At 43.2% G+C, this 27,851-nt stretch overlaps 2 protein-coding genes across 4 annotated transcripts in view; one reads left to right on the forward strand and one right to left on the reverse strand.

Moving 5' to 3' along the window:
* Positions 1–23,521: 23,521 nt before the first annotated feature.
* SAT1 (spermidine/spermine N1-acetyltransferase 1) lies at positions 23,522–26,575 on the reverse strand. Its single transcript, XM_059050653.2, has 6 exons — positions 26,268–26,575; positions 25,995–26,046; positions 25,821–25,904; positions 24,306–24,407; positions 24,171–24,211; positions 23,522–24,042 (listed from the first exon to the last, which is right to left on the reverse strand). Exons 1-6 carry the CDS (start codon positions 26,331–26,333, stop codon positions 23,872–23,874), a joined length of 516 nt encoding a protein of 171 aa, XP_058906636.1. The 5' UTR covers positions 26,334–26,575; the 3' UTR covers positions 23,522–23,871.
* Positions 26,576–26,764: 189 nt separating this feature from the next.
* ACOT9 (acyl-CoA thioesterase 9) overlaps positions 26,765–27,851 on the forward strand; it is a 61,792-nt gene continuing 60,705 nt past the window's right edge. For 2 of the 3 annotated variants that reach the window (XM_067024089.1, XM_067024085.1), the window contains exon 1: positions 26,803–27,121. The gene's annotated coding sequence lies outside the window, so the exon portion shown is untranslated. Of the gene's footprint in view, positions 27,122–27,851 lie in introns of all 3 variants that reach the window. The other variant, XM_067024088.1, reaches the window with a different exon arrangement.

Genomic DNA, 27,851 nt, shown 5'->3' on the forward strand with positions numbered 1-27,851 from the left:
GACTCATGGGAAATTAAAAAGCTAAATGGCAAAGGGTAGGATGGGGGAGTCTGAGTCTGCCTGACCATACATTTTGAGTGGAAAAGAAAGGAACTAATATTTATTGACTGTCTTCTTGGTGCAGGGCAAAATAATCTCATTGAATCCTTTTAATAATTCTGAGATGAGGACCCTTAAGTCCGGCATAATCAAGTCCACACAACTAGCACGTGGCAGAGTTCAGATTTAAATCAAGAATTGTGTGATTCCACCATACACAAAAATAAACTCAAAATGGTTTAAAGACCGAAACGTAAGGCCAGACACTATAAAACTCTTCGAGGAAAACATAGGCAGAACGCTCTTTGACATAAATCACAGCAAGATCCTTTTTGACCCACCTCCTAGAGAAATGGAAATAAAAACAAAAACAAATGGGACCTAGTGAAACTTAAAAGCTTTTGCACGACAAAGGAACCATAAACAAGACAAAAAGACAACCCTCAGCATGGGAGAAAATATTTGTAAATGAAGCAACTGACAAAGGATTAATCTCCAAAATTTACAAGCAACTCATGCAGCTCAATATCAGAAAGACAAACAACCCAATCCAAAAATGGGCAGAAGACCTAAATAGACATTTCTCCAAAGAAGACATACAGATGGCCAAGAAGCACATGAAAAGCTGCTCAACATCACTAATCATTAGAGAAATGCAAGTCAGAACTACAGTGAGGTATCACCTCACACCAGTCAGAAAGACCATCATCAAAAAATCTACAAACAATAAATGCTGGAGAGGGTGTGAAGGAAGGGGAACCCTCTTGCACTGCTGGTGGGAATGTAAACTGGTACAGCCACTATGGATAACATATGGAGGTTCCTTAAAAAACTGCAAATAGAACTACCATACGACCCAGCAATCCCACTCCTGGGCATATACCCAGAGAAAACCACAATTCAAAAAGAGTTATGTACCACAATGTTCACTGCAGCACTATTTAAAATAGTCAGGACATGGAAGCAACCTAAGTGTCCATCGACAGATGAATGGATAAAGAAGATGTGGCACATATATACAATGCAATATTACTCAGCCATAAAAAGAGATGGAATTGAGTTATTTGTAGTGAGGTGGATAGACCTAGAGTCTGTCATACAGAGTGAAGTAAGTTAGAAAGAAAAACAAATACCGTATGCTAACACATACATATGGAATTTTAAAAAATGTTTCTGAAGAACCTAGGGGCAGGACAGGAATAAAGACGCAGATGTAGAGAATGGACTTGAGGATACGGGGAGGGGGAAGGGTAAGCTGGGACGAAGTGAGAGAGTGGCATGGACATATATACACTACCAAACGTAAAGTAGATAGCTAGTGGGAAGCAGCTGCATAGCACAGGGAGATCAGCTCTGTGCTTTGTGACCATCTAGAGGGGTGGAATAGGGAGGGTGGGAGGGAGATGCAAGAGGGAGGGGATATGGGGATATATGTATATATATAGCTGATCACTTGTTATAAAGCAGAAACTAACACACCATTGTAAAGCAATTATACTCCAAAAAAGATGTTAAAAAAAAAGAATTGTGTGACTCCAAAGGACAAGTTTGTTGTTAAATCCTTTGGGGAGACCCGGTAAGATGGGTCCTGTCCTTGAAAGAGCTTCTAATCTGGTGGGAGGGGCAGGTAGGCCCACAAATTAGCATATGAAAGTTGTAGTAGGTATGACCTTTTCACCAGCTTGGAGGTACAAATGTCGCTTTCCTGTAACCAAGTTAATTGCTCAAACACCCACATACCCAAATTAGTAGCCAATCTAATATTGCACTCTGTCTCTCAAGCCCCCGCCCCCCCCGCAAATTGTATTCAAGAACCCTAGGGGCTTACTAGGTCTGAATCGGTCAGTCCTAAATGAAAGATAGACAGATGGCCATTACCACCTGCTCACTACTGAAATTAGTCATTGCAGGGGCTGGAATGGTGGCCTAAGATTACCACTCTTTATATTCCTGTAGCTGATTTGTACTCATGGGCTCGGCCTTTGTCCCACAGAGAGTCCCCATGCCAAGATAGTTCCAGCCTCAGGCACATACCGCCAACCCTGCTATGATTAAATGTGGCCATAGCAGTATTTCTGGTTCCACATGTATTGTTTTGTTTTTTTTTTTGCGGTACGCGGGCCTCTCACTATTGTGGCCTCTCCCGTTGCGGAGCACAGGCTCCGGAGGCGCAGGCTCAGCGGCCACGGCTCACGGGCCCAGCCACTCCGCGGCATGTGGGATCCTCCCGGACCGGGGCTCGAACCCGTGTCCCCTGCATCGGCAGGCGGACTCCCAACCACTGCGCCACCAGGGAAGCCCCCACATGTTCTTGTAGAACCTGGCCATACCTCCCACTAAAAGGAGGGATCGAATTCTCCTCCCTTTGAGTGCGGGCTGACCTTAGTGATTTCCTCATATCAAATTGGATGCAGCAGAAGTGAGCTGCGTGACTTGAGGTTAGGTCAGAAAAGGCAATGTGACTTCCACCTGGTTGCCTCACTAAGCTTGCCCTCAGAACCCAGGCACCATGCTGTGAGGAAGCCCGGGTCACACCGAGAGGCCAAGTGTAGGTGTTCCACTGATGGTTCCAGCTATGATCTTGGCAGACAGCCAGCATCCGCTGTCAGACATGCGACTGAGCCAGGCTTCAGGCCTTCCAGCTGAGATGCAGCGGAGCAGCAACCCTCCGTCTCTGCTGAGCCGTGATGGAATTGACGACTCACAGAATCCATGAGCATAAATAAATGGCTGTTTTTCCGCTTCCAAGTTTGGGTATAATTTGTTTCGCCACCATCGCAACAGGAACCCCACATAACACCTGTGAGAGTTTCAGTCCTAACATTGTGATCGCCAGTCCAGATACTCCTGTCTTCGTTGTTCTCAAAGGCCTAGTCAAAGATCACCCTGAAAACAAAGAAAGTCACCCTGTAATCATTCTGACGCCTCCTAGGGCGAATTCATGTTTCGCCTCTATTTTGATGTAACGTTTGTCATATTGTATTAAAGCTACTTGTGTCTGCCTCCCAGGTTGACTGTGAGCTGTCTTGGAGGACGGGCCCACATTGTATTCTGTCTCTCCACTGGCACCTAATATGTGGCAAGGCTACCAGCTCCTTCTATACTCATTGCATGAAGCATAGACTCAAAATTCAACCCCTTGGGTACAGTATCAGATAACTTCAGTGTCTTTGTTTATGTATACATGTATGTATCTTTTCTTTAAAAACAATTCCTATATCTATCCATACAATGAAACATAATTCAGCCCTGGAAGGAATTCTGACACATGATACCACGTGGATGAGCCTTGAAGACGTTAAGGTAAGTGAAATAAGCCGGGCACAAAAGGACAAATGCTGTATGATTTTACTTACATGAGGCACCTAGAGTAGTCAAATTCATAGAGACAGAAAGTTGGATGGTGATTGTTGAGGGCTACAGAGAAAGGAACGGGGGCTTAGTGTTTAATGAGAGAGTTTCAGTTAGGGAAGATGAAAAGAGTCCTGTGGATGGATGGTTGTGATGGTAGCAGAACAATGTGAATGCATTTAATGACACTGAGCTGTATGCTTAAAAATGGTTAAGATGGTAAATTTTATATTATGTTAAGTTTACAACTTAAAAAAAAGATTTCTATGTAGCCTGTTTTCTGAATATCACCAAGAAGATATGAAACCCATACCACAAATTTAGCCCTGGAAGAAGCAATAGAGATGCCTTCTGGGCAGTTTCATCTCTTCCTCGCAAGCCTTCCATGAAAGAGGCACACGAGAGAAGTCACGTGCACACAGTGGGAGCCTCTTCCGTTTCCCATCATGTGCCGCTCAGAGCCTTTGGGTTAAAAGTTCAGCCTGTGATCCTCCCCATGTGCTTCCCACTCCTGTGGCTTCAGCTCTGCCAACAGATTATAACTTGGCAGAGCTCACAAGGCACTCGTCTCACCCTCCACATGCTCTTCCTGGACATGGCAACACCAGTTTTGAAGTGGAGTGCCTAATGTGCCTGACTCCTTGGCTTGAAGGAAAGAATGCTGAACCAGGAGGTAGAAGGCCTGGATTCGTGTCCCAGGCCTGTGCCTCACCGCCTGTGTGACCTCACAAGTCATTTTACAACCATGTTCCACTCTCACTCTCCCCGAGTGACAAATGCATTCTGAATTATACACCCATAGAATGTGTGCTCGCCTACCCTTCTCCCTAGATGAAGACTATTAGTCATTCATTCTCACTGTGAGTCAGTTTAATCAGATTGCAAGAGGGTGTTGGACAGTTTTGCCGTAGGGAGAAGGCAGGCCTAGAAGAGGTCACAAGGGAAGGCGGCAGAGAGGCCAAGGGGAGTCTTTGGTAAGCACCATGACACTGAACTGGCTTCTAGCAATACGGAAGAGCAGTCAGGAGCCGGGAGACTGCCAGTCAAATTAAATTACCTTTGCAGTAATACAGGAATATATCATGAAAACAAAGGGACGCCTTTGTAAGGTAGAGGACTGGTACCCTCCCTAAACTGAGCTTGATATGTTAAGGAGAGAAGGGGAGGGTCTGAGACCTCTCCCCTAGGTCTTTATTTTCTGAGATCACAGCTGTTTCTCTTAGGATTGGGTTCAGCCTAAAACTAGTGGCTGAAAATACAGAAGTTTATTTCTCAAATAAAAGAACCTTAGAAGTAAGCAGTCCAAGGGCTGGTGTGACAGCTTCATGGTCATAGGGACTAAGGCTCCCTTCAGCTTTCCACTCTGCCTCTCTAGGATAGACTCTTCATCCTTATGGTCTAAAATGGCTGCTGGACCTCCAGCCATCACACCATCGTTCCAAGCAGCAGAATAGAAGAAGAGAGGGACGGTGCATATGCCACCTTTCTTCCAAGACTTCCAAGAACTTCTACCCATTACTTCAGCTTATGTGTTGACTATAACTTAACCTAGCTGCAATGGAGTCTGACAAATGTCTTTTAGCTGAGAAGCAATATGCCAAGTGAAAAACTGGGATTCTCTTAATGTGAGAGAGAATTGGAGAGTATATTTGGTAGGCAGCTAGGCCCTGCACCACAACAGCCTAAAAGGCAGCAGCGGGCATGGTCACTAGGAAATCTAGTTCATTCAGCCACACATACCCTTAGCATTTATTGAGGTGTCATAATGCAACAACCACTTTTACTTTAAAACTTTTAGCTCGGGCTTCCCTGGTGGCGCAGTGGTTGGGGGTCCGCCTGCCGATGCGGGGGACGCGGGTTCGTGCCCCGGTCCGGGAGGATCCCGCATGCCGCGGAGCGGCTGGGCCCGTGGGCCGTGGCCGCTGAGCCTGTGCTTCCGGAGCCTGCGCTCCGCAACGGGAGAGGCCGCGACAGTGAGAGGCCCGCATACCGGAAAAAAAAAAAAAAAAAAAAAAAAAAAAAAAAAAAAAAAAAAAAAAAAAAACTTTTAGCTCATTTTCATGTGTAGAAAGATACCAAATTTGTCTGTCCTATTCATTCAACAAAATTTCCTGAATGCTAGCATAGCACTGGAGAGGAAGAGATGAGTAAGATACAGCTTTTGTGCCTTTCCTCACTTCATCACTACTGCTCCTGCTGCGTAGATTTGCACCACCTACCCTGACTCTCCACTCTCATGTGCTGAAAACAGCTGTGACACCCCTCCCCCTGCAGAAGGGGAAATATTGTGGGGAAAGAGAGGAGGTCATGACATTTTAGGTAACACTGAGAACCCAGAAAATATGGAATGCAGTGTGAATATCTATTGTTTCAAACTGAAGAGAGCTGTTTCCCTGAAAGGGAAAAAGTTAAATTTAGTACTAAGAATAGAGCAAGAGAAACATAGGCCCAGTGCCTTCAGCTGAGAAATGAATTTCATTAGAGTCACAGTTATTGTCTATTGTCCCCATTGGTTCTAGTCGGGCTGAGATCTGATTTCCACTTCAATTCTCACAGTTGGCATTATTATTTCCCTTTGTGTAACTTTTGGGAAAAAATTCAGTATGAATCAGATTTTGTTTTTAGTTCCCACCAAAGAGAGACTTTTCTTTTAATAGAATGAGAACAGACTCAGATCAAAATACATCACAATGGAATACCTTTTCGGAGTACTGTTGAGTCCTCTGCCTTTTATTGTTTCAGAGTCTGCAATTGCAGACTGTTCCTGTCCTAATTTAGAACGGAGGGCACCTGCTGCCTAAACCCTTTGACTTCCTTTAGCTCAGCCTTCCTTTTTTAGTTTTTTTTCCCCCATGATATTTATGAACCCGAGATTTATTACTGGATGCTTCCCAGTCAAAGGAACAATTTCCTGATTCCCAGTTTGGATCTTCAGCCTTCTCAGATTTGATCCGTGAGTGATCACATCATCTTCCAAATTTTCTTCCTTTAAGTTACCCAGATTCTGTTTCTGATGTTTGAGACCAAGATTTTTAAAAACTTGTCATAAAAACCATATAACATAAAATTTACCATCTTAACCATTTTATTTTAAAGTATACAGTTTAGTAGTAGTAAATATAGTCACATTGATGTGAAAAAGATCTCCAGAGCTTTTTCATCTTGCAAAACTAAAACTCTGTACTGTTGGGGAGGAAGAAATTTTCCTTTGCCCTCCTAGGTTTTTCTGGCTGGTCTAAGAATCAAATTGACATGACAAAATTAATAGGAGAAAAATCAAACAAAAGTTGAATAACATGTATACATGGGAGAGACCCAGGGAAACTAAGTCACTCCCCCAAACGGCCTAAGCCCTCACCTTGAATACCATCTTCAGCTAAAGACAAAAGAGCATATTGGGAGTAGTGGTTTGGGACTTCACAGGAGAGGAAGGCAATTCATTGTGAAGATGGAACCATAAGCAAATGTTTCATAAACAATGTTTGCTGGGTCAGGCGGAGACAGTGGGGTACATAGTAGACTCTGATCTCTCTAGGCCCTGCTGAGTCTCCTTCATCACACCTCGCCCATGTTCTTTACAGAGATCTCTGGTGACAGCTCTATTTGGGGAACAGGCCTTTTACCTAAATTCTTTTAGGCAGTTAGGCGGCAGGTCAGAGGTTCTTCCTGAGTCTTGGGCCTTGGTTGCTTTCAGCTCAAAATAATCCACATGCCGAAGAAACACATTTTGGGATGGCAAGTTTTGCTCTCCTATAATACCGATTAAACGACAACTCCCTGTTTCTCCCTCCCCACGACCCCTGAGAACCACCATTTTGCTTTCTGTTTCTATGAATTTGACGAGATAGATACCTCATATAAATGAAATAATATAGTATTTGTCTTTAATGACTGCCCTTATTTCACTTAGCGTAATATCCTCGAGGTTCATCCACATTGTAGCATGTGACAGTATTCCTTTTTAGTGCTAAATAATATTCCACTGTATGCACATTTTGTTAATCTGTTCATACATCTGTGGACATTTGGGTTGCTTCCGCCTCTGGGCCATTGTGAATAATGTTGCTATGAACCTGAGTGTACAGATATCTCTTTGAGACCTGCTTTCAGCCATTTTAGATAACTCAGAAGTGGGATTGCTGGATCATGTGGTAGTTCTATTTTTAACTTTTTGAGGAACTTCCATACTGTTTTTCTCTTTCAGTTTTAACCCAGAGATATGTAAATCTTAATCTCTTTGCAGATTCAGAAGTGTACATCAAGGAAATACCAATGTTTTTGGCAGACACAGAAAAAAAAGGCGGAGCAGAATTTATAGCAAATTGAAATGATCAAAATGAAATTGTAATGAAGTCACAGCAGTGAACGTTTCATTTCAAGATCAGACCTGAAAATGTATCTTCATTTTCAATCTGATTTTCACTTCTTCATACTATTTTTTACCTCCTCTCATTAAACCTCATTTTACTTTACTAGAATGAGTTCTCAGAGACAAAGAGGATTTACAGATCACTTTTTTCCTCATCTAGCGCTGTTAATTTTTTTTTTTTTTGCGGTATGCGGGCCTCTCACTGTTGTGGCCTCTCCCGTTGCGGAGCACAGGCTCCGGACGCGCAGGCCTAGCGGCCATGGCTCACGGGCTTAGTTGCTCCGCGGCATGTGGGATCTTCCCGGACCAGGGCACGAACCCGTGTCTCCTGCATCGGCAGGCGGATTCTCAACCACTGCGCCACCAGGGAAGCCCAGCGCTCTTTAATTGTTAGACAGGTGAAATAAAACTAGACAGAAACTAAAGCTCCCGCATGTGCATCATTACATAAATATTTTTATGGCTAAAGTTACATGAGCTTTTGGCCAGATGGAGGTAGCAATAAGTGTGATGTCAAGAACCTTTACACCAGATTTCTCTGATTGTCATTAAAACACACATACTCATGCAGGTCCCATCTCTTAAACAGTCTAACTTCGAACATTTTTGACGTTCAAACTCAGCCTAAGTGGTGGTGAGCAAGCACAGCATGACAGATGCCAGCCGTGGAACTTTTCCTTTATACCCTTTTCTCCCAAACATCTGAAAGAATGGGAAAATTAAAAGGTGCTTTTTGTTTTGTTTTTTTAATTTGGCCACACCGAGTGGCTTGCAGGATCTTAGTTCCCTGACCGGGGTTTGAACCTGCGCTCTTGGCAGTGACAGTGTGGAGTCCTAACCACTGGACCCCCAGGGAATTCCCTAAAAGGTTTTTTTTTTTTTTTTTTTTTTGTGGTACGCGGGCCTCTCACTGTTGTGGCCGCTCCCGTTGTGGAGCACAGGCTCCGGACGCGCAGGCTCAGCGGCCACGGCTCACGGGCCCAGCCGCTCCGCGGCACGTGGGATCTTCCCCGACCAGGGTACGAACCCGTGTCCCCTGCATCGGCAGGCGGACTCTCAGCCACTGTGCCACCAGGGAAACCCTGCCCAGATTTCTTAGAGTAGAAACTCTCTGAGGATACACCTGCGGTGGAGGGTGCTAAACTAAGGGGGGTGGAATCAGAACTATGGATTCCATCTACCTCAAGAAATTCCCCGAGACTTCCCTGGTGGTCCAGTGGTTAAGACTCAGTGCTCCCAATGCAGGGGGCCTGGGTTGATCCCTGGTTAGGAAACTAGATCCTGCGTGCCCCAACTAAAGATCCCGCATGCTCATGCGGCAACTAAGATCCCACGTGCTGCAACTAAGACCCAGAGCAGCCAAATAAATAATTTTTTTTTTCAAAAGAAATTCCCTTCTTTCTCTGAGCAGCTGCCTTGCTTTCTTAGCAATTGTGAGGACAGTGGTTCTTGCCCTTAACCACACATTTGAATCACCTGGGCTGATTTTTAAATGTCCGATGTCCAGGCTGTACTCAGACCAATGACATCAGGTTCTCTGCGGCAGGCGAGCAGGGGGAACCCAGTCATGAGTATTTTGTAAGACTCCCCAAGGCTGGGAACCACTGTGCCAAAGAGAAAAAGCAGATTGCTACTGCTTTCCTCTCAGCACCATTATTTGTAAATTTACCATTTTAATTAAAACACAGCACACTGACTTTCATTTCATAGTTGAAGTACCATATAATCTGTGATATTTACGGTCTGAAAAATATAAGAGCAAGTATCCTTCAAGGATTATTCTCTCTACCAGAAAGAACAAATGGCTAGCGTGTACGTAGTGCAGGTCAGTATATCTCCAAATTAATTTCCATTAAAAATCATTTTTCTATCTTATGAATATTTTCCCTAACTGTGACTTATGTCTTATTTCTCACATTTGCATAGAACTTCATACTTTTCAAAGAGCTCCAGGTCTGCTCTTCCTTGGGGTGTCCACTTCTGGGTTCCCACACTGTTTGCTTCTTGTGGTTCTAGTGAGTTTTGAATGCTTGTGACTCACTGGAATGTTTACCCTTTTAATTCTTTTTCACAGTTGGCCTCCTGGTCTCCTTCTACCTTTGATGTTAACTGGCTAACACTGTGGTTCATTTCCTGTTATTTGCAACTTTGGAATTAAAAGCATAAATAAAGTGAAAGAAATGAAAGGCCCAGGTCAGCGATCTTGTTAAGGGTCACAGCTGTGGTTCTGGAAGGTCCCAGTCCAACAACTGGCTTTTCCTCCCTCCCTCCATTCACCAAATGTAGGCCTCTCCTGCGGAGACAGTTATTAAGGTCGGCCAAAGGCACTCTCAGAAAATGTGTTATCTTCATGAGCAGTTAGTTTTTTCGATGCTGAATCACATACTTTGTTGCTTGGGAAATGTATTTGATGAAATTCAAGCGGATAATTTGTCCAGTTTATTCAGCTTGTAAGGCCTTGTCTTTGAACATCCTTTATCCCTGAGATAACCAGGAATAACAAGGTGGTGCAAGTTTGCTTGTTGGTTGCGGGTGTGTGTGTGTGTGTATGTAATGGGGTGTGTGGGGGGTTGGGAGGGGGGTGAAGAGGAGGCGTTATGGGCCGTTCGTTTTCTTATACAGAATTTGGAGTCAGAGGACTTGCGTCCATGGCAATTTACAACTCAGTTCAAAATTCCAAGGTCATTAAAGATGTTAAAAAAAAAAAAAAATTCCAAGGTCATAAACTTGAACATCCACCTCATAGGTTAGGTGTGCAGATTAAACGAGATAATGTAAGTTCTGCACCATAAATGCTGGTTTTTTTTTTTTTTTTTTTTTTTTTTTTTGCGGTATGCGGGCCTCTCACTGTTGTGGCCTCTCCCGTTGCGGAGCACAGGCTCCGGACGCACAGGCCCAGCGGCCATGGCTCACGGGCTTAGTTGCTCCGCGGCATGTGGGATCTTCCCGGACCAGGGCACGAACCCGTGTCCCCTGCATCGGCAGGCGGATTCTCAACCACTGCGCCACCAGGGAAGCCCATAAATGCTGTTTTTTAAGCAGCCACTAGTGTGCTCACTTATTAGAAAAACATTCTGGTTTTAGTATACTTTCTGTCACAAGAAAAGAACTGAACAAATCTTAACTACATTTCCTTGTTTCTTGGGAAAAAAAACCAACAACACACACAACATGACCTGCTGCCAAGCCATTTAGGACCTAGGTGAGGAGAAGAGCTCCCCTACCCTCGTGGGGTAGATTCAAGAATATGAGGCAACCTGTAAATGGGGAGGCTGCGGTTCATGGTGGATCGTGAGCGAAGAGTTCAAGGGGAGGAGGAACATGTCAAACCCAGTGCTTGGCTCTGGTTCCCACAGGCCTCGTGCATCTCACAGCAGGTGGTCCCTCAAGGCAAGGAAGGTGGCAGCCAACAGCCCCTGGCTACAGCCTCTAGCCTGTGAACTAGTGGGAGCTGTGAAGCCCGGGTACATCCAGCAGCCCTGAGCCAAGTCCTGGGGTGATGGGAGCTTCGAAAGGAGCAGGGCATCCTGACTGATAATCTTACCAGGACACCGGGACCATGTAGGTGGAAGGGGAGTTCTGCTAATGAACAGAAGGAGGGAGATGGGGAGTGGGTTGGGCGAAAACTAGAGCCTCTGCAGGCCATGATATTTGCACTTTTGATTTTTTTGCTTTCTAGACAGAAAACTAAAAATCTGAACCGATCCATAAAAAAACCAGAAACCAAACAGCCTTATATGTAGCCCCCCTGTATTGTCTACAGGATGCTATTGATACATTAAGGTCACTGTCATACCAACGCCTATACAGACACTTCAAAAAATGTTCAGTATGGTACTAGCCTCTCTTCCCTGCCACTCAGCACAATTTCTCTATGATTTCTCACCACCCCTATTTTTTTTTCTTCTTGCTTTTTCCCTGCTTGCAAATCATGTGATTCTATTTTAAAATGCTGTCTCTTTCTCCTCATGTTCCTTATCCTGTAGACTTTTCACCATATCCTCTTTTGGACTTTTTCTCAAACAAAACACTAATAATGAAACACTTTGCAAAAAGTTGTTAGGATGTTTGTATGCAATGTATACTGAGAGAACTGGGGCTCTTACCCCTGGAGCCACCCCAGGGTTCTTGCTGAGAGTCCAGGTGGGAGAGTATAGATTGTGATGATGACAGGATTCTATTTTACAAGAAGAAAGAAGTTAGGTACGAATCCAACCGCATCAGCCACAGAAGCTTCAAAAATGAACTTCCATATAAAATACTCACATGAAAAGATAATTTTTTTTCAATCAGAACAAATAATCCCCTTCTAAACCTTTAAATAATCATGAAGACTTATTTGAGATTTTTCCTGGTTTATTTTCAGTACTCAAATAATAAAGGCAAAGGTTTATCTGAGTTTTGAAGATACTGTTTCCTTAACAGGAAATGAAACTGCCAATGTTCCACAAAGCGGACAAAATGCATAATTTGATGAAGAAATCATGCTGATTCACCAGAAGAAAATGGTCTTAATCATAATCAACTGAACATTTGTGTGCAAGTCTTTTTAAAATTAAGTTGCCTTAAAAAATCAAATTGCTTTATAGACAAAGTCATGTCCTGGTGTGATTCACAATTTAAAATGCATTTTAAGAATTTCTGACTTACATGCTGATTAGGAACCGTGAACGTCACAACCATTTAACACTTTGGGGTAGGGTGCTTGGAGTTGGGAGTGGAAAGAGAAGTCACTGGAAAATTTCAAGAGCAAAGCAATGTCAGGCCATGTATACTACCTTTTATTTTTTTGAAAGTCTACATTTTTTGGTGAACTGTTTATATTTTTGCTTGGACCCAACTGAAAAATTGCATAGCTTTACACACTGTCAAAGGTTTGTTTTGTCTTAATAACTACTTTGTTTGCTGATTATTTAGTTTACGTTACAGCCTTCCAAATAACTTCTAAAACCATACCTTGTAATTTTTCCAATATGTGATTTATCACTTTGCTCACCTTATACCCATGACTTTCTATAAGAGTAATCGGAAAGCAACATACTAGAATTCCCAGCCTCCTTTACCACTAAGAGTTTCCTTGTGACAGGTCCCAGCCAATGAAATGTAGATGGAAGTGATTAGAGAAGGCTTTCTTTCTTTCTTTTTTTTTCTTTTTTTTTTTTTTTTTTTTTTTTTGGCGATGGCTTTCTACAGAATTTTTTTTTAAAGGCCAAGCTGTTTAAGGACAGGCTGTGTATTTTACCCTCTGCCTTCCCCCTTTCCCTGCGTAGAAAGTGGACACATTGCTTGGAGGTGCGGGAAGTGACATTTAAGCTGATTGCTGAGGAAGAGTAGGAGTCTATAATTAGGTGAAGGGGAATAGAGATCTTCAAAGAAGGATGGTGCCCTGCCAAGAAATAATATAATACAGAATTTTTAAAGGATTGGATATTGGATGTGTCTATCTTGGAATCATGAAAAGCCTGCTCAGTGGGTGAGGGGCTATTCCAGCTCCAGTGGCGGAGTTAAGGCCACAGTTGGATGAATAGAAACAACAAAGAGACAGTTTTCGACTTCAGGCTAGCTGAACTTTTTCACAAATGGAGCTTTCCAACAGTGCTTTGAGCTAGCATGTAGGGTAGTAAGTTCCCCAGCACCGAATGTGTTCAAGCAGATGCTGACTGATGCCCACCCAGGAAGAGTGTTCATGCAGTGATGGCACTATTTCAGTTTCGTTCAAGCACTTCTGTTCAAAAGAACTTTGAACAACTATGTACCCCTCCACATATTTCATCTTTTAAAAATTTAATTCTCAAATTTTCTCTGGTACATTTTGAATTGACATTTTATATTTGTAAAATCATAGGTTAAATAGTTGCAAAGAACATGATTTCTGATGTACTGTACATTATGCCCACACTTTAAATCTATTTTCATTGCTTTGAAATCTCAGCACAGTTCATTTAGCTCATTCAGTTAATGGAAAGTGCCTGCTGTACACCTAATGGCACAGCCAGTCCTCACTGTCAAACCAATCAGCCAAAGCAAACTAACTTTTAAAGAATTGTGCAAAACATTAACCCTCTCCCTGCTCACCAACCAATGGTGGACCTAAAACTGACATGATTCTTGCCGTCATGAGCTTCTGTTCTAATGAGAGAGACAGATCTTAAAGAATTTCACAGATAAACAGCAAGTCACAAATGGGAAGACTGCAATGAAGGAGGTGGTAGTGGAATGTATACTAGGAGGTGGTCTGGGAGGGCTTCCCTGAGGCAGTGACATTTAAGTGGAGAGTTGAGGAAGAGTAGGAGTTAATTAGGTGAAAGGGAATGGAAATCCTTAAAGAAAATCTGACTTTATTTTTCAATTCAAATAAATGTTAAATATTATCTCACTTCCACTTCTAATGCTTAGATAAAGCAGTTTGTCACCTGGGTAAAATAAGTTGCTGTTCCTCTCAATTTGTTTTTTAACCAAATGATCTCTTTCTCAGATCTTGAGAGAGAAAACTGTCCCAAAATGTCTAATGGAATTTACAGTCTCTTCTGGGACGTAATAAACAATCATGATAAAACGCTTGAGCCAGCAATCTCGTGGAAATTTATGGTCATGTCGTTCCCCCACCCCCCTACCCCCCCGCCCCTGCCCGGAGCCAACTGACTGCTGACACTCTTTAACCAGTAGTTCCTTTATTGTACCACTTAGATCTCTACCAAGAGAGACACTTTGAATTGGCTTGCTCGGGAGCCTCTTTCTTTGTGGAGTTTGAAATATAAACCTTGGTTTGTGCTCCTAAGCAATCTGAGAAGCTGGTGAAGGGGAGCAGAATATCCCTCCCCCCACACATGCCTCTTTGGCATGACGATTATTTTAGGCTGATTATTTTTAAGAACTAGCAGACACAGGAGAAGCTCTGAAAATCGAGTAGAAATTACCCTTTTGTAGGAGACGTTTACACTTATAAGAGAAATATCCGTTTGTAAGGGTGTCTCCCTCTGTGTACCAGGACAAAGAAAATGTCTAAGTCTCTAGAACCTCTTATCAGTGGAGAAGACAACAACTTAAATCTGCCGTACCCTTTACTGTTTACTGTGCTTTCTCTGGTAACCATACGTAGCTGGCTCTCCTCTCCCCTAACATCTTTCTTTTGTCTTTAGCTAGAGATGGTATTGAAGGTGGTGCCTTGGGCCATTTTGGAGAATTAGTTTTCCTGGGTATACGGGAGGCATACATGTTGTTAAACTTCTGTTTATCTCCTGTTAATCTGTCTTTCATTATAGAGGGAGATCTCAGCCAAGAACCTAGAAGGGTAGAGAAAAAATTATTTTTCCTCCCTGACTCTGGCTTAACTCTCAGGGAACTTCCCTCAGGAGCTATACATTGCTGAATTATTCCTTGGTTTGGTGCCCAGAGGTTTTTACACTTTGAGGTAACACACTCTGCTAAAATTCAGGGTGGATGAGGGATACGTCTTTTTGTATTCAAGTGCAAGGACTATTATGGAAGGGGAGATGGTCAAGAGGAACCGAGCGTGACCTTGTTATCTCAGGGGCACTGTCAGGCAGATTATTTCCAGAAAGAGTACATATGGAATTTGAGGTTTGGAAACAAGTTCCTAAATCTCAGTCACCTGGAAAGTTCTCATATACTTCAAATGGCAAATTTTTCCCAGTTTGAAGGCCTTGAACTAGCAGACTCCTCTGTGCTAGGGGCAAAGAGTTATGTAAATGACTATAGAGAGTGATTTATCAGAGATCATGTCAAAAGATTTTTCTTAGGGTTTGGGGACAGAGGCCGCTGCGGCAGCAGCCTGCATCTTGTCAAGTATCTTCGAAGCCCACTCTTCTCAGTGGCTCCTTTGAGGACAGAGTGATTATTATTCAGTGGTTATTGTTGCAGAACGATCATGCTGTGCTGTAGATTCTGAAATGCAGGCCTTGATGAAGGAAAGTAGAAAGAAACAAAGTATTCTGTTTCTCCCCTAGGTGTTGGAGCATATGAAACCTAAGGGTTTGTTTTAAAAACGGAGTCTTAAACAATTAGCATTTGACCCAAAAGATGGTGTATTTTTCATTGGAAAAAATAATATTTTTAGTTTCGTCTTATCACTTGTAAATAAATTTTCATTTCCTTTCTCAATCCAAATCTCATTCTTTCCTACAAGCCATTACCAGGAAATACCTAGGTTTTAAAACATACACTTTGCTTTTTCCCATTGAGTTTTAATTAGAAAGAATAATAAACTTCATGAAATTCAAACCTAGGACAATACACCCAGAAAAATACTAACACAACAACCTGGGTTGCAAAACTTGTTTAGCAAGTTTCAGCTGGAGGTTAATTAAAACCTGCCTGGAAACCTCTTAAAACACAGACAGGAATGCAAACTACACACACCACCACCTAGATTCTTCCCTCCGGAACTTCCTCCTCCCCACTTCCCTGGATTTCGGTGGGAACATTTCCAGAGAGTTCCATCTGGTTGGACCCAGTGTCCATGACCAATAGGATTCTGCTTGTCCCATCCCAGGGGAGGAGCGGTAGGAGGCTGGGTAGGCAGCTCCCCCACCCCCTTAGCAGTTATAACAAACAGCCTGCCAGACCACTCCTTAAAGCTTTTAGCTCCTCTGGGAGGTGGGGTGGGGACTGAGGGATTGTAAGAATTTCCTCCGGTGTTTCATGTTTTAAGTCAACATGTTTCAAGATACAGAGGAGTTAAGTGATATTGTTCTGGACAAGACCAGAGAGCACAGAGAGAGCTCAAAGCAGAACAGGAAAAGGTAGAAATGCTGCCTGACCGTTCGACCTGCCTGTAAGAGACTACTGAACTGGCCGAACGTTCTAGAATATTATCTGTATATTCTTTCAGGAGTTCCTCAGGGTTACCGCTATTATTTCTTCTGTCCAGGCTTGTTTAGAGTGATTGTCAGCCATCACCCCATTGGTGGATAAGCATCTCTGAGATGTGCAGGAAATAAGGCCGGGGTGTAATTATAACATAATGCTGTAACAACATTGCACAAGGCTGCCTCAGTACTATATGCCAGAGTACATTGCCACCATCTCAGTGACAGGCATTTGGATGGTGATTAGTGTTGGATCATGTCCTGGAATCAGGCTTGAAGCCAGAGAAGCTGGAAAATGATTTTTGTTTTTCAGTTCCTTGGAGGCCCGTGTGGAAAATTTAGGAGAGCAAATTTTTGTTTCTAGTAACAGAACTTGTATATAATTTGAGGAAGAGAAAGTGAAGTGGGGGTAGTTCCTGAACCACTTGCCTTGCCTTGAAGCTGGTCCTCTGCGGAAAAGTCTCATTTTCTTGCAGAGCTGGCTGGGAAGTGTTGTGGCAGGAAGCAGTTGGTCTCAATCCCACCTTCCCCCTGGCTCCTCCACACCTAACGTAAGCACAGGCAAGACCTTTTCCAGGTGACAACGAAACAGTCTGAGTCCCAAAGCACCACCAGTATTAGTGACTCAAGGCCACTGTTTAGAGTTAAATTAGACAGTGAGTTGTGCTTTGTGAGGTGTGCCTGGGGCCCAGCTGTCCAGTTCAAAGCTCACCCCCACTGCCTTCCGGTTGTATAACACAGAACAAGTTGCTTCACCCCCTACACCCTACCTGCCTCATACACAAAAGGATGGCTGTGTTTTAAGAATTAAATGACATAATCCATGTATAACACGTGGAATGTAGAAAGTGCCCTGTAATTATCTGCTTTTTTCTTTTTCCCAATTAAATTCTGACTCTCAAAGTGGATGCATGTTACAGGTAAAGCATGACATTAAAGTTGATTCTCTCTTTACATTTCCCCCCAAAACTTGGGCTGGTTGATTCCATTTATTTAATGAATGTTTGTTGAATGCCTACTGCGTGCCATGCGTGGAATGAGGCCCTGAGGATATAAAGATTATGGGACGCGTCGCTGCTCCTGGGATGTTGACAGTCAAGGAGGTCAAAGAGTGTGGATCAGCTGCTTCGAGAAGAGCCAGCTGTGTGGTAGAGAAAGCACACGTTTGTGGAGGCACAGACGGGGTTGACAGCCTGGCCCCACCACGCCCCTGCCGTGAATCCAAGTTGCTCAACCTCCCTAAGCCTCCATTTCCTCATCTTTGAAATGGGCCTGATTCCGTGGTGTGCTGAGGCCTGCTCCTACTGGGTTCGGAGAGCCTACTGTTAAATATTCGGGAATTTTGCAAGCCAGTTGTTGAAGCCTTTGGTAGCTTGAAATCAGCCTTGGTGGAAGTATTTACACGCTGTTAATCAGCAAATTCTACAAATCAAGGCTCCTCCCTAACCCCAGCTGGTTCACTGGCACACCACAGGAACATGTGGGGGGGAGGAAAAACTTGACCTTTACCCTCTTGCGGTTTTTGGCCGGGCCTGAGAATTTAATTAATATAAAACAGATCAACAGGAGAAAAGCACACAAATTGATCAAATATGTTTTGCAGTGACATGGGAGCCCTCATAAGGAAGTGAACACTGGAAGAGGAGGCAAACCTAAATGCTCTTCTGACAGACTGGACAAAGGAGTGATTGTGGAAAAGTAACTGAAATAGATGGGAGGCTAAAGGCAGACCTTGACTCCCAGTGGAAGAATGTTTCTTTTTCCCTGGTACAGGGGAGGCATCTTTCACGTGGGAGTGTTATCTCCTGTTTTCAGAAGGAAAAGGGGAGATTAGAATGCTCTTCTTGCATCTGCTGTTTTTCCGAGTGCCTTTAGCTCAAAATAATTCTTATGCCAAAGTGGCATATTTGGGGGTGGCTTATTCTGCCACTGTTGTTTTGAAGATTAATGAAATAAAATCATGGTATCTAGCACATAGTAGATGCTCAACATAGGGTTACTCTAAGTATATCATATAGAATATATTAATCGTGAACATCCTGCACTTCCATATTCATAATCTCATTTGCAACTCTGAGGTAGTTTATTTTTAGTCCCGTAAATGAAGAAGAGCCAAGATCCAATTCAGTTTCCTGTGACTCCAACTGGAGCGTTCTTTCCACCAGACCCAAACTGCCCCTGGACGGTGACCCTGTTGCTCTGCAAACAAGGATCATGGTCATTATGGATTTAGCTGTTTTGTAACCACTTTTGTTGTTTTTGTTATTGATTCACTGAATGAAAGAAAGTGGAAGAAGACAGCTCTGGGCCACAGCTGGTGGAAGGCACCAGTCTGCTGTGCCCATGTTATTGTCAAAACACAGCTGTGAACACTGCTTGATCCCAGTAAATGTTGCTTCCCTGGAAATCTCAGAAGCTCGGAATTACCTAGCCACTGATGTCAGGTCTGGGGTAGGAAATGGACAAGATGAACCTGGGACATCTTAAAAGGGAGGAAGCTAACAAAGAAAGGGGTTTTGCAGTCGTGTCCAAAGGATTCTGAAGCCAACTTGAAGACGCTCTCACAGGACAATTAGAGCAATCCGAGCTTCAATCAGAAAAATGACGGCAAGGAATTAAGACACAGGAAATATTTAAAGTCCACGAGTTAATAAAGATACTTGGTGGAAAAAAACCGAATTGGAAGATGCTGGGGAAGCCAGTTCATTCTTTTGAAACCTAGTAAATAGAAAGAATCAAGCATGTATCCTGCCTTTGCTGGGTGAACTGTACTTCATGGTAACAAAATGCAATATAGGAGAAAGTTCTCTTTAGAAGTATGTTAGCTAAGAAATGAAGAAGGAATGATAAGAGTATCACAGTTTGAAACTCCTAATGAATCAGTGCACCTAGGTATTGACATCATCAGCTGCATCACAAAAAGAGACAACCAAACATTATATGCCTCTTGGTGGAAAAAAAAAAACCCCATACCTATGAAATATTCTTGCTGAAATATCAAGACTAAATCTGTCCAAATTGGGGCTTAATTGGTAAAGTCTTACCTCTGATGCCGTTGGCCTTTTTTTAACCAATCAGAAGCAGGCAGTATTGCATTATGGCCACAGCAGTGTTTCTCAAACTCTAGTAACACAGACTCCTTTTAAAGGAAAGACTTCTCACAGTGGTGATTGAAATTATTATATTTACTTACTGTAGACATACAACTAGATGTGAACATTTGATGTTCATAGCTCCTATACAACTGTGAAACCATATACATTTACAAGTCAAATACGGACAAAACTACCAAATGAATAAAATTCAAATGGGCAACACTGTTTTAATGTGAGGGAAGATGTTTTGCTGAAATGAAGTTGCTGCTTGCAAAGGAGCATGGTACTGATGTCTCTTTCCGGTTTCAGCACTGTATGCAGTTGGTTGACACAATTCTCCCACCATTTTTCTCTAAAAACGCTCCAGAAGGTTCTCCTTCATGCAGCGTGATGTGATTTCACTTGTTCTTTGCTTGTTAATGATGTGGTGCCAAGGTGAGCAGCGTAAACACAGACTGAAGTGGTTGTGACTAGGATTTGGTTAAAAGGTGATTATCTACATCAATGGCGATCAACCCTGCCTTCACTTTGGAATGCACATTAAGATATAATTAAAGAATCTCTCCAGGTGGGGCGTTAGTATTTCTTAAAATCTTTCTAGGTGATTCTAATGTGCAGCCCATACTAAGAACTACTGATTTCAATGATCTAGAAAATGCTTATACAGTTGGCCCTGCCTGATCTGTGAGTTCCATATCCACGGATTCAAGTAACAGTGGATGCAAAATATTCGGAAAAAAAGAATTCCAGAATCCCCTTTGGATACTGAGGGACAACTGTACTTATTATTCTTTAGAGTATAATCCAAAAGAAACACCAAATTCAGTCATTCTTATGGAGACTATGAGGTCCTCTGAGAATATGGCAGTGAACCCCCAGGGGTTTGAGAAATTTTGTTTGGAGTTTGATTCCCAGGCCTAGTTATGTGGCCTTAGGCAACTTAACCTCTCCGAGGGTTAGTTTCTCATTATAAAAAGAAACACATAGTAGCATCTACCTCACACGATGTTTGTGAGAATTAGATGACATAATGACTATACAAAGTGCTAAACACAATGTCTGGTTCCTGGTGAGTACTTACTAAACGTTCTCTCTTATTGACTATTATGCTGATAACCCCGTGGAAGCTACTGAAACATTTGCTGGGCAGATGCCAGCCACAAGAAAGAAAGGTGTTGGGGGAAGAGGGTGCTGGGAGAACCTTGCAAGGAAGGGCATTTGGTGGCCTTTGATAGATGAGGCATAAAAGGCAATGATGGTAGGGGTGGGGGTGAGATGGACTCAATAAGGGTGTGGGCCTGTCAGTCTGGGTTGTGGGTGACAGCTGACTAGCTTGAAGGCCAGACCGGCAGCACAAAGCAAAGGGATGAGAATAAAGCACAGAGTCATGCTGAGATGACAATCCACACGAAGAGATGATGAAGCAAGGAGACGAAGATGAGGCCGGTCTCACAGACAGAATCCTGGGAGCGGCCACGGCCACCTGCAGGCTCTGCTGAGCAGCCACTTGCCTCAAGGAGCACAGATAAGTGCCATCATTCTAGGCCCTGCTGGGGACTCACAGGACTGGGTAGAGTGGGTGTTAAGACATTAATAAATCATTAGATTTCTTCTGAATTGCTGCTTGTGCATTTCTGTGAAAAAAGACTCCACTTTCTTTCCCTAGAAAGGCTGCCCAGTGGAATCTAAGCAGTTGATGACCTTGGGCTCTGGTTTGGAGTGTGACAGAAGGTGCCTCTACGGTTGACCCTGTAAGCAGATTGGTGGCAGGATGTCTTGTAAGCCTATGTGTGCACAAACCCAGCTACTTCCTGTTTTAATACTATCAAAATTTTTTATTTTATTATTCTTTAAGGGAGCTAATAAACTTAGCAAACAAGTTATTTTTTTTAACTACACAGAGAAAACCCCAAGATATTCTTATGTAATAATTGGCAAGTTCTTAGGCCTGAAATACTGTTCTTCCCAAATGATTATGTCAGGAATAATATTTTAGTAAAATAGTAATTTCAAAGTTATCTTTACAGAGGTGTTGCTTACCTGGACTGCCCCTGCCCCCCTTTTCCACGTTTATCATTATTTATTATTTCCTTCCGTATAATTTCCCCGGAATGTGTTTTCTTACTTGCCTGGTGATTTCAAGCTTTATGGAATTTTTTTTTCTTTTTTTTTTGCGGTACACGTGGGCCTCTCACTGTTGTGGCCTCTCTCGTTGCGGAGCACAGGCTCCGGACGCGCAGGCTCAGCGGCCACGGCTCACGGGCCCAACCGCTCCGCGGCCCGTGGGATCCTCCCGGACCGGGGCACGAACCCGCGTCCCCAGCATCGGCAGGCGGGCTCTCAACCACTGCGCCACCAGGGAAGCCCCTATGGATTTGTTTTTATAGTTCAGTTTTTAAAGAGGTGTCTTTGTAACAGAGTTGAACATTCAGTGGGTTGATGCTGTGGTGTTTCAGCTTCTAAATTTTAAACTCAAGGGACTTTTTTAAAGTGGATACAAAAACTTCGTCAGAGCTTTCATGGTGACAACACTGGGCCTTTAGGGCTAAGCTCTAAGAAGTATGAGAAAACAAAGAGTTACATTGTAACTCACTTGGTTAATCTAATTTATTCACATATTTAACCACAGTCAGCATGTAGTTGTTTTCCTCAAGGAGGCCCACTTTCCAAAACACAATTTTCAAAATGTCTTCTTTCCTTACAAAGCTCCTTGTGTTTAGTTAACCCTTTTTATGCTTGCCAGCGTTCCTCTCCTTTTGTTATTCGCCAGTCTAGCAGGACCCTGGTTGAGAATGGACTCTATTTTCATGACATGCTCTCTGAGCTACCAATAAATCCCAAAGCGCTCCTGTTAAACACAGTACAGGATTCTGCTTGTTTATATGGCTGCCTTCTCATTTAGGAAGCCACAAAAGACACTGAAACCAAGGGATGCAAGACAAATCGCCCTTTGAGTGAGGAGTCCAGTGTGTCTTTCCTGGAGAACACAGTAAAAAGACAGAGTACTGCTTCTCAGTTATCTGATGATTTCTTTTGGAAAACATTAATCTTGGAAATCAGTACAGTGGTTTATTAACTACCATTTTCATTACTGTGGGAATTAGTGGGTTTAGGAATTTAGGTCAGTGTCATGAGTAATAAAAGTTCACCTATCTAAAACTGTCTCCTCCTCAGCCCTCTTTGAGTTTCATTTTCAGTCCTGGAGAAAGCTTCTATTTACTTCTCCCCCAACCCCTGGCAGTTTTAAGCCCCCCTGTTTCTCCACTTAACACAGTTATCAGAAACTTGCTCTCCAAATAGGATGCTAATTTCCCTGACTGGTATCTGTGTCCAACTCCAGCCTTTTAGTTTACAAAATTCCTTTAAAAATGTGGAACTTTTGTTCCTAACTAGCAAAGTGATCTACTTTCCCTTCAGAATAGTATTTGTGTGTGGGATGAGGTTGTTGGGGGCAAGATGTTTTTTCCCCCAATTTCCAGTATTTCCGAATCCCATTTCCACCTCTTTTACTGGTGTAACAAATGGGCTTTTTCATTGTGGGCCTTAGTTTCTAAGCTCTTGAAAATTCTGCTGGATTAAGTGTAGTGTCATCAGTATAAAGTCATATTTTTATATGTTGCTACATATAAAACCTTGGGAATTCAACTGGCTTCTTTCTAGACATTGGGAATACCAGCACAACACAGCTCCTGACCATAAGACATTTTAAACTGGGTTAAAAACTTTTTTATAAAAAAACTGTCAAGTTATCATGTTTCTTGGGCAGTTTTACTTTGCACTCAACAGCAAGAAAAATGTCTAAGAAATAAAAGATCAGTAAAAATGCTTACACCAAACAATTAAATCAAAGGGTAGTTTATTAAAAAAGAATCAAAACAGAAACTCTAAGTACCAGTGTGTACATTGTACACATTGAAATGACTCACAAGAGTGGAGTTTTTTTCATAGACATTATCATACCACCTTGCTGTTCATTAAAGATGTTCAACAGAAGTCTGACTCCAACGTGCATACAAGGATTGCCATCTTAAACAGACCTTACTTCAAACATGCAACGACGCCACTGGTAATAAAGCTTTGGAATGGGTGCTCATTCTATCATTTCACTACAAATAGGATAGAAAGCAAGGTAAGTTGAGAATTTATTCTAAAATAGAATGGAAGCTGTCATTGTCTACACCAGCACTCCTCACTCCTCTGCTGCCATTTTTAGCAAGTACTCCTTGTCGATCTTGAAGAGTCTCCATCCCTCTTCGCTGGACAGATCAGAAGCACCTCTTCTTTTGTAGAAGTTGATAGATGGTTCATTCCACTCTGCTACTAAGAAGTGCATGCTGCTGCAGCGACACTTCATCGCAACCTGTTACGCAGGAGAGGAAAACACAAACTCAGTGACATTTCACCTGCTTTCCAAGACCCCATTTTGATTCAGGCATTAAAATAATCCAGTAACCCTTACAAATTTGGAAACCAAACACCAAGACATACCTGGCTTAGATTCTTCAGAATTTCTGATCCTATGCCAAAGCCTAAAAAAGAAAGAGAAGTACCACTTAAAAGGTCGTTTAAAAAATTTCAAGCCCTGATTTCTCTTTAGAGCAGCCCCCCTGAACTCAACCATACCTCTATAATCACTCATTACGAAGAAGTCCTCAAGATACAACAGTTTGCCAATCCATGGGTCATAGGTAAAATAGTACATGGCAAAACCAACAACACTGTGTCCTGTAATAAGAGTGTCACATGAGTTATGGATGAAAAACAATCCGTCAAAGTTGTAGCTGCAAAATCAGAAGTCTATCATGTTTTTAAAAAACATACATGCATGTATTACAGAAATAAGTAGCCAGTGGGCCAGACTGTCTCCTGACTTTTATGCTAGTGTAATCCAGGCCACTGTTGGATGATCTCACTGTTCTTAGAACATGTATTTGCAAAAAGCACACATAGAGCTAGCTGAAACCAGGCTAAAACTGTGGACTGGCCACTCTGCAATCTGCTGGATCTCACACTCAGGAAGTGAGAATGCTTTCATTACTTGCCAGAACGAAAGTGCTATGGTCTTAAAACTAAACACACACATTATTCACATCCTATTGATATACTGGTATCTTGACTTGGGAATAAGTCAGGTTTACACGGCAGTTCAGAATAGTTAAGTATTTGTAGTTTAGAAACTCTGCTTCCTTAAGATCAGGACATCAGGCCAAAAGAGCAACGTTTAATTTCAGAACTTGCCTTCCAATTCACACATTTTCGATTTGCTCTCCCCAGTGTTTAAGCCGCAAGAAGTAGAGGTACCCAGGTGTAATGTAACATCCATATACCTCTGGAAAGTACCTCATCCCTTACGTTTTCTGCTCATTTTTTTCTAGTATGAGGAAATGACCTCAGAAAAAACTTTAAGCAACCCCCACCGCCCCTGCCCAACAACTTCCCTCTTTAGCTCTGTCTTCTGCCCATTCAACAAGGACCAGAAAGGAGAAAACAACAACAAAGAAAAAACAAAGAAAAAAAGGAAAAAAGCATCTGACTCCTCCTTTACGGGTGTCTGTAATTCCAATTGGAGGCAAAGGTTTCAAATTAAACTTTCTAGCCATTTTATAGTCCTTTGCAAACAGGAAGTGAGTACAATGGAGCTTCTGATCTACCGTGTTTTAAGTGTGTGATAATAGGGCCTTACCTCATTTATCATGATCATCTACTTTATTGTGTAAAGGATCTTTTAGTTACCTCCCCGCCCATCCATGTACACGGAAGGGCCATGTACATGGCGAAGCTAGAGACTGTAACCTGAAGATTGGGACAAATTAAAGAAAAAAATGTAATTTAACACAAATACAAAAACGGTTACGTTAGGGTCAAACAAGAACTATTTATGAAACTGAATTACAACAAACGACTTTATACCTAACTTCTCCGGGCTGATACTTAAACAGCTCTTCTAACCCGCCCTATTATTAAGTGCAACACATCTATTTTTTTTTTTCTCAGTAGTTTGAACACTGGCTGGCTAGTATTTCTGGCCAACTTCTCAGTTAGTAACTTCAGCCTGTGTTGTCAGTGCTTCTACAGAGCAGCCACTACGTCTTCCACAACGCTCGGTCTCTCCGGCTTCTGGAAGGAGAGGGCGATTACCTTCTGGAGTCATGTGCTCCTTGGGCACTTCTGCAACCAGGCAGTGGTAGAAGGGGTGCTCTCCAAAACCATCCTCTAGCAGATCTGCAAGAAGAGGCAGCAGGGACAGTGTTGGCCTCGATGAAGGTGGCAGACACCGGACGCTCGTCCCCCGCCCCGCCACTGATGCATTACCTTTTTCAGTTAATATTACTTGCTCTTCCATGTATTCGTATTTAGCCAATTCCTGGGTTGATGTACACAAGAGAAAAGAAGAGAAGCAGAAAATCAAGTGAGGCCCCGGCCCGGCCAGCTCGGGGGAATGGGGTGGGCTGGGCGGGGGTTTATTCCCAGAGTCTCGCCCGGCGCGGCCGGCCCGGGGCTGGGAGAGGCAGGCAGGGAAAGGGGAACCTACCGTGGACAAGGACCCCACCGCCCGCCGCAGGAAAAGTCCATGCCTCCCGCTACCTTGATCAGCCGCAGAATGTCACTGCAGTCGGCGGCGGTGGCCGGGCGGATCACGAATTTAGCCATTTTCTTCTTTTGCTTTTCTTCCCTTTGCGGACCAAGCCCCTGTACTTGAACAGCAAGAGGAGGTGGTTCCTCATTCGTCTCCCGGGAGCGTCCTCTTTCCAGTCAGGACGGCACCATGACCCGGCGAACCTCGGCGAACGAAGTAAGAACAGCAGCTAACGGAGGGAGCACCGCTCGCTTCAGCTGCCCGGCTCGGCTCTTTAGCGCGAAGAAGCCCCGCCCTGGGCCGTGAGGCGGAGGCACCTCGTCCAATGAGGCGCCTCGTCCAATGAGGCCGCGGCGCCTCGTCCAATGAGGCCGCGACCGCCCCCCTCTTCCGGGCACCTCCCTCTCTTCCGGCCGCCAGTGGGAACCCGGCCCGCGCGGGCGGGGGCGCGGGCGGTGAGGCGCCAGGTGCGGCTCTCTAGCGGCGCCCTCTAGCGGCGACTGGCGGAGCCTTCCCGAAAGCCCGACCTCGGAGCCTAAGCGTCCCCCAGTAACCTTCGCAAAAAGGAAGAGAGGGGTTCCCCTTTTGGCCCTGGACCAGTGACTTTGCTGTTTCTTCCTTGGAGACACCTGGCTTTGGGCGATGGGGGGATAAGGGGATTAGAGCAGTGGCTCTCATAGGGTGGTCTGAGGGGCCCTGTGGGTCCGAAGATCCTTTCAAAACTAGTTTCATAGTAATGGTAGGATTTCGTTTCCCTTTCTTACTCTCGCTGAAATTTTCCAGAGAACTGATGTATGATGACGTCATCGCTCTCATGACTAAAGGAATGTGTGCTTGTATTGTGTTTTCTAGAATTCCTAAGGTAAGCTACTTCGATTCCTCAATGATTTCCCCCCCCTCTGCTGGTAATTTTTAGAGTTAACAGAATATTTTCTTTCTTACTTTTTTCCTTATTTTTTCTTAAATTTCTGACCTTCCTTGTGGAAACACTTTCCTTCTGCCTGAGGTACACTCCTTCATACTTCCATTTAGTGAAGGTCTGCTCTTGTAAAATTTTTGTTTTGCTTGTCTAAATATGTCTTTAAATTCATCTTAAAAAATTCATCTTAAAGTTCTTGAAGGATTTATTTCACTGTTAGCGAGTTTGAGGTTGGAAGTTCTTTTCTTTCAGCATATTGAGGATGTCTGACTATCTTCTGGCTTGCATTGCTGTTGAAAATTGTTATATTCCCTCCTTGCTCATTTCCTGTGCTTTTCCCCTCTCCCCTTTAAAACTTTTTTTTTCGAACCAATTACAAATTTACAGATGTGTGATGACATCATTGCTCTGGTGACTGAAGGAATGTGTGCTTGTGTGTTCTCATGTTTTCTAGAATTTTTGAAGGCAAGCTTTTTGGATTTTTCAATTATTTTTAAATGTCCTGAGAGTAAAATGTTTGAGAACAGTTGGATTAGAGTATAGCTTCTTCCTGGATTGTACCCAATGGGACAAGTACTCAAGCCTCTTGCAGATAGAGGGTTTTTCTGTTTGTTTGTTTGTTTGTTTTTTGGCTTTTTACAAACCACCTTCCTAGACAGCTCCTCTGAGGACC

Source organism: Kogia breviceps, chromosome X (genome assembly GCF_026419965.1).
Source record: "Kogia breviceps isolate mKogBre1 chromosome X, mKogBre1 haplotype 1, whole genome shotgun sequence".
Lineage (NCBI taxonomy): Eukaryota > Metazoa > Chordata > Mammalia > Artiodactyla > Physeteridae > Kogia > Kogia breviceps.

What these genes read in the sequence shown, in the direction of transcription:
- SAT1 (XM_059050653.2), bottom strand. Translation starts at nt 26,333, where the DNA reads ATGGCTAAATTCGTGATCCGCCCGGCCACCGCCGCCGACTGCAGTGAC. An exon ending in ACATTCTGCGGCTGATCAAG is followed by an intron (nt 26,047 to 26,267) that starts GTAGCGGGAGGC and finishes ACATCAACCCAG; the next exon opens with GAATTGGCTAAATACGAATA. An exon ending in CGTAATGAGTGATTATAGAG is followed by an intron (nt 24,212 to 24,305) that starts GTATGGTTGAGT and finishes TTTCTTTTTTAG; the next exon opens with GCTTTGGCATAGGATCAGAA.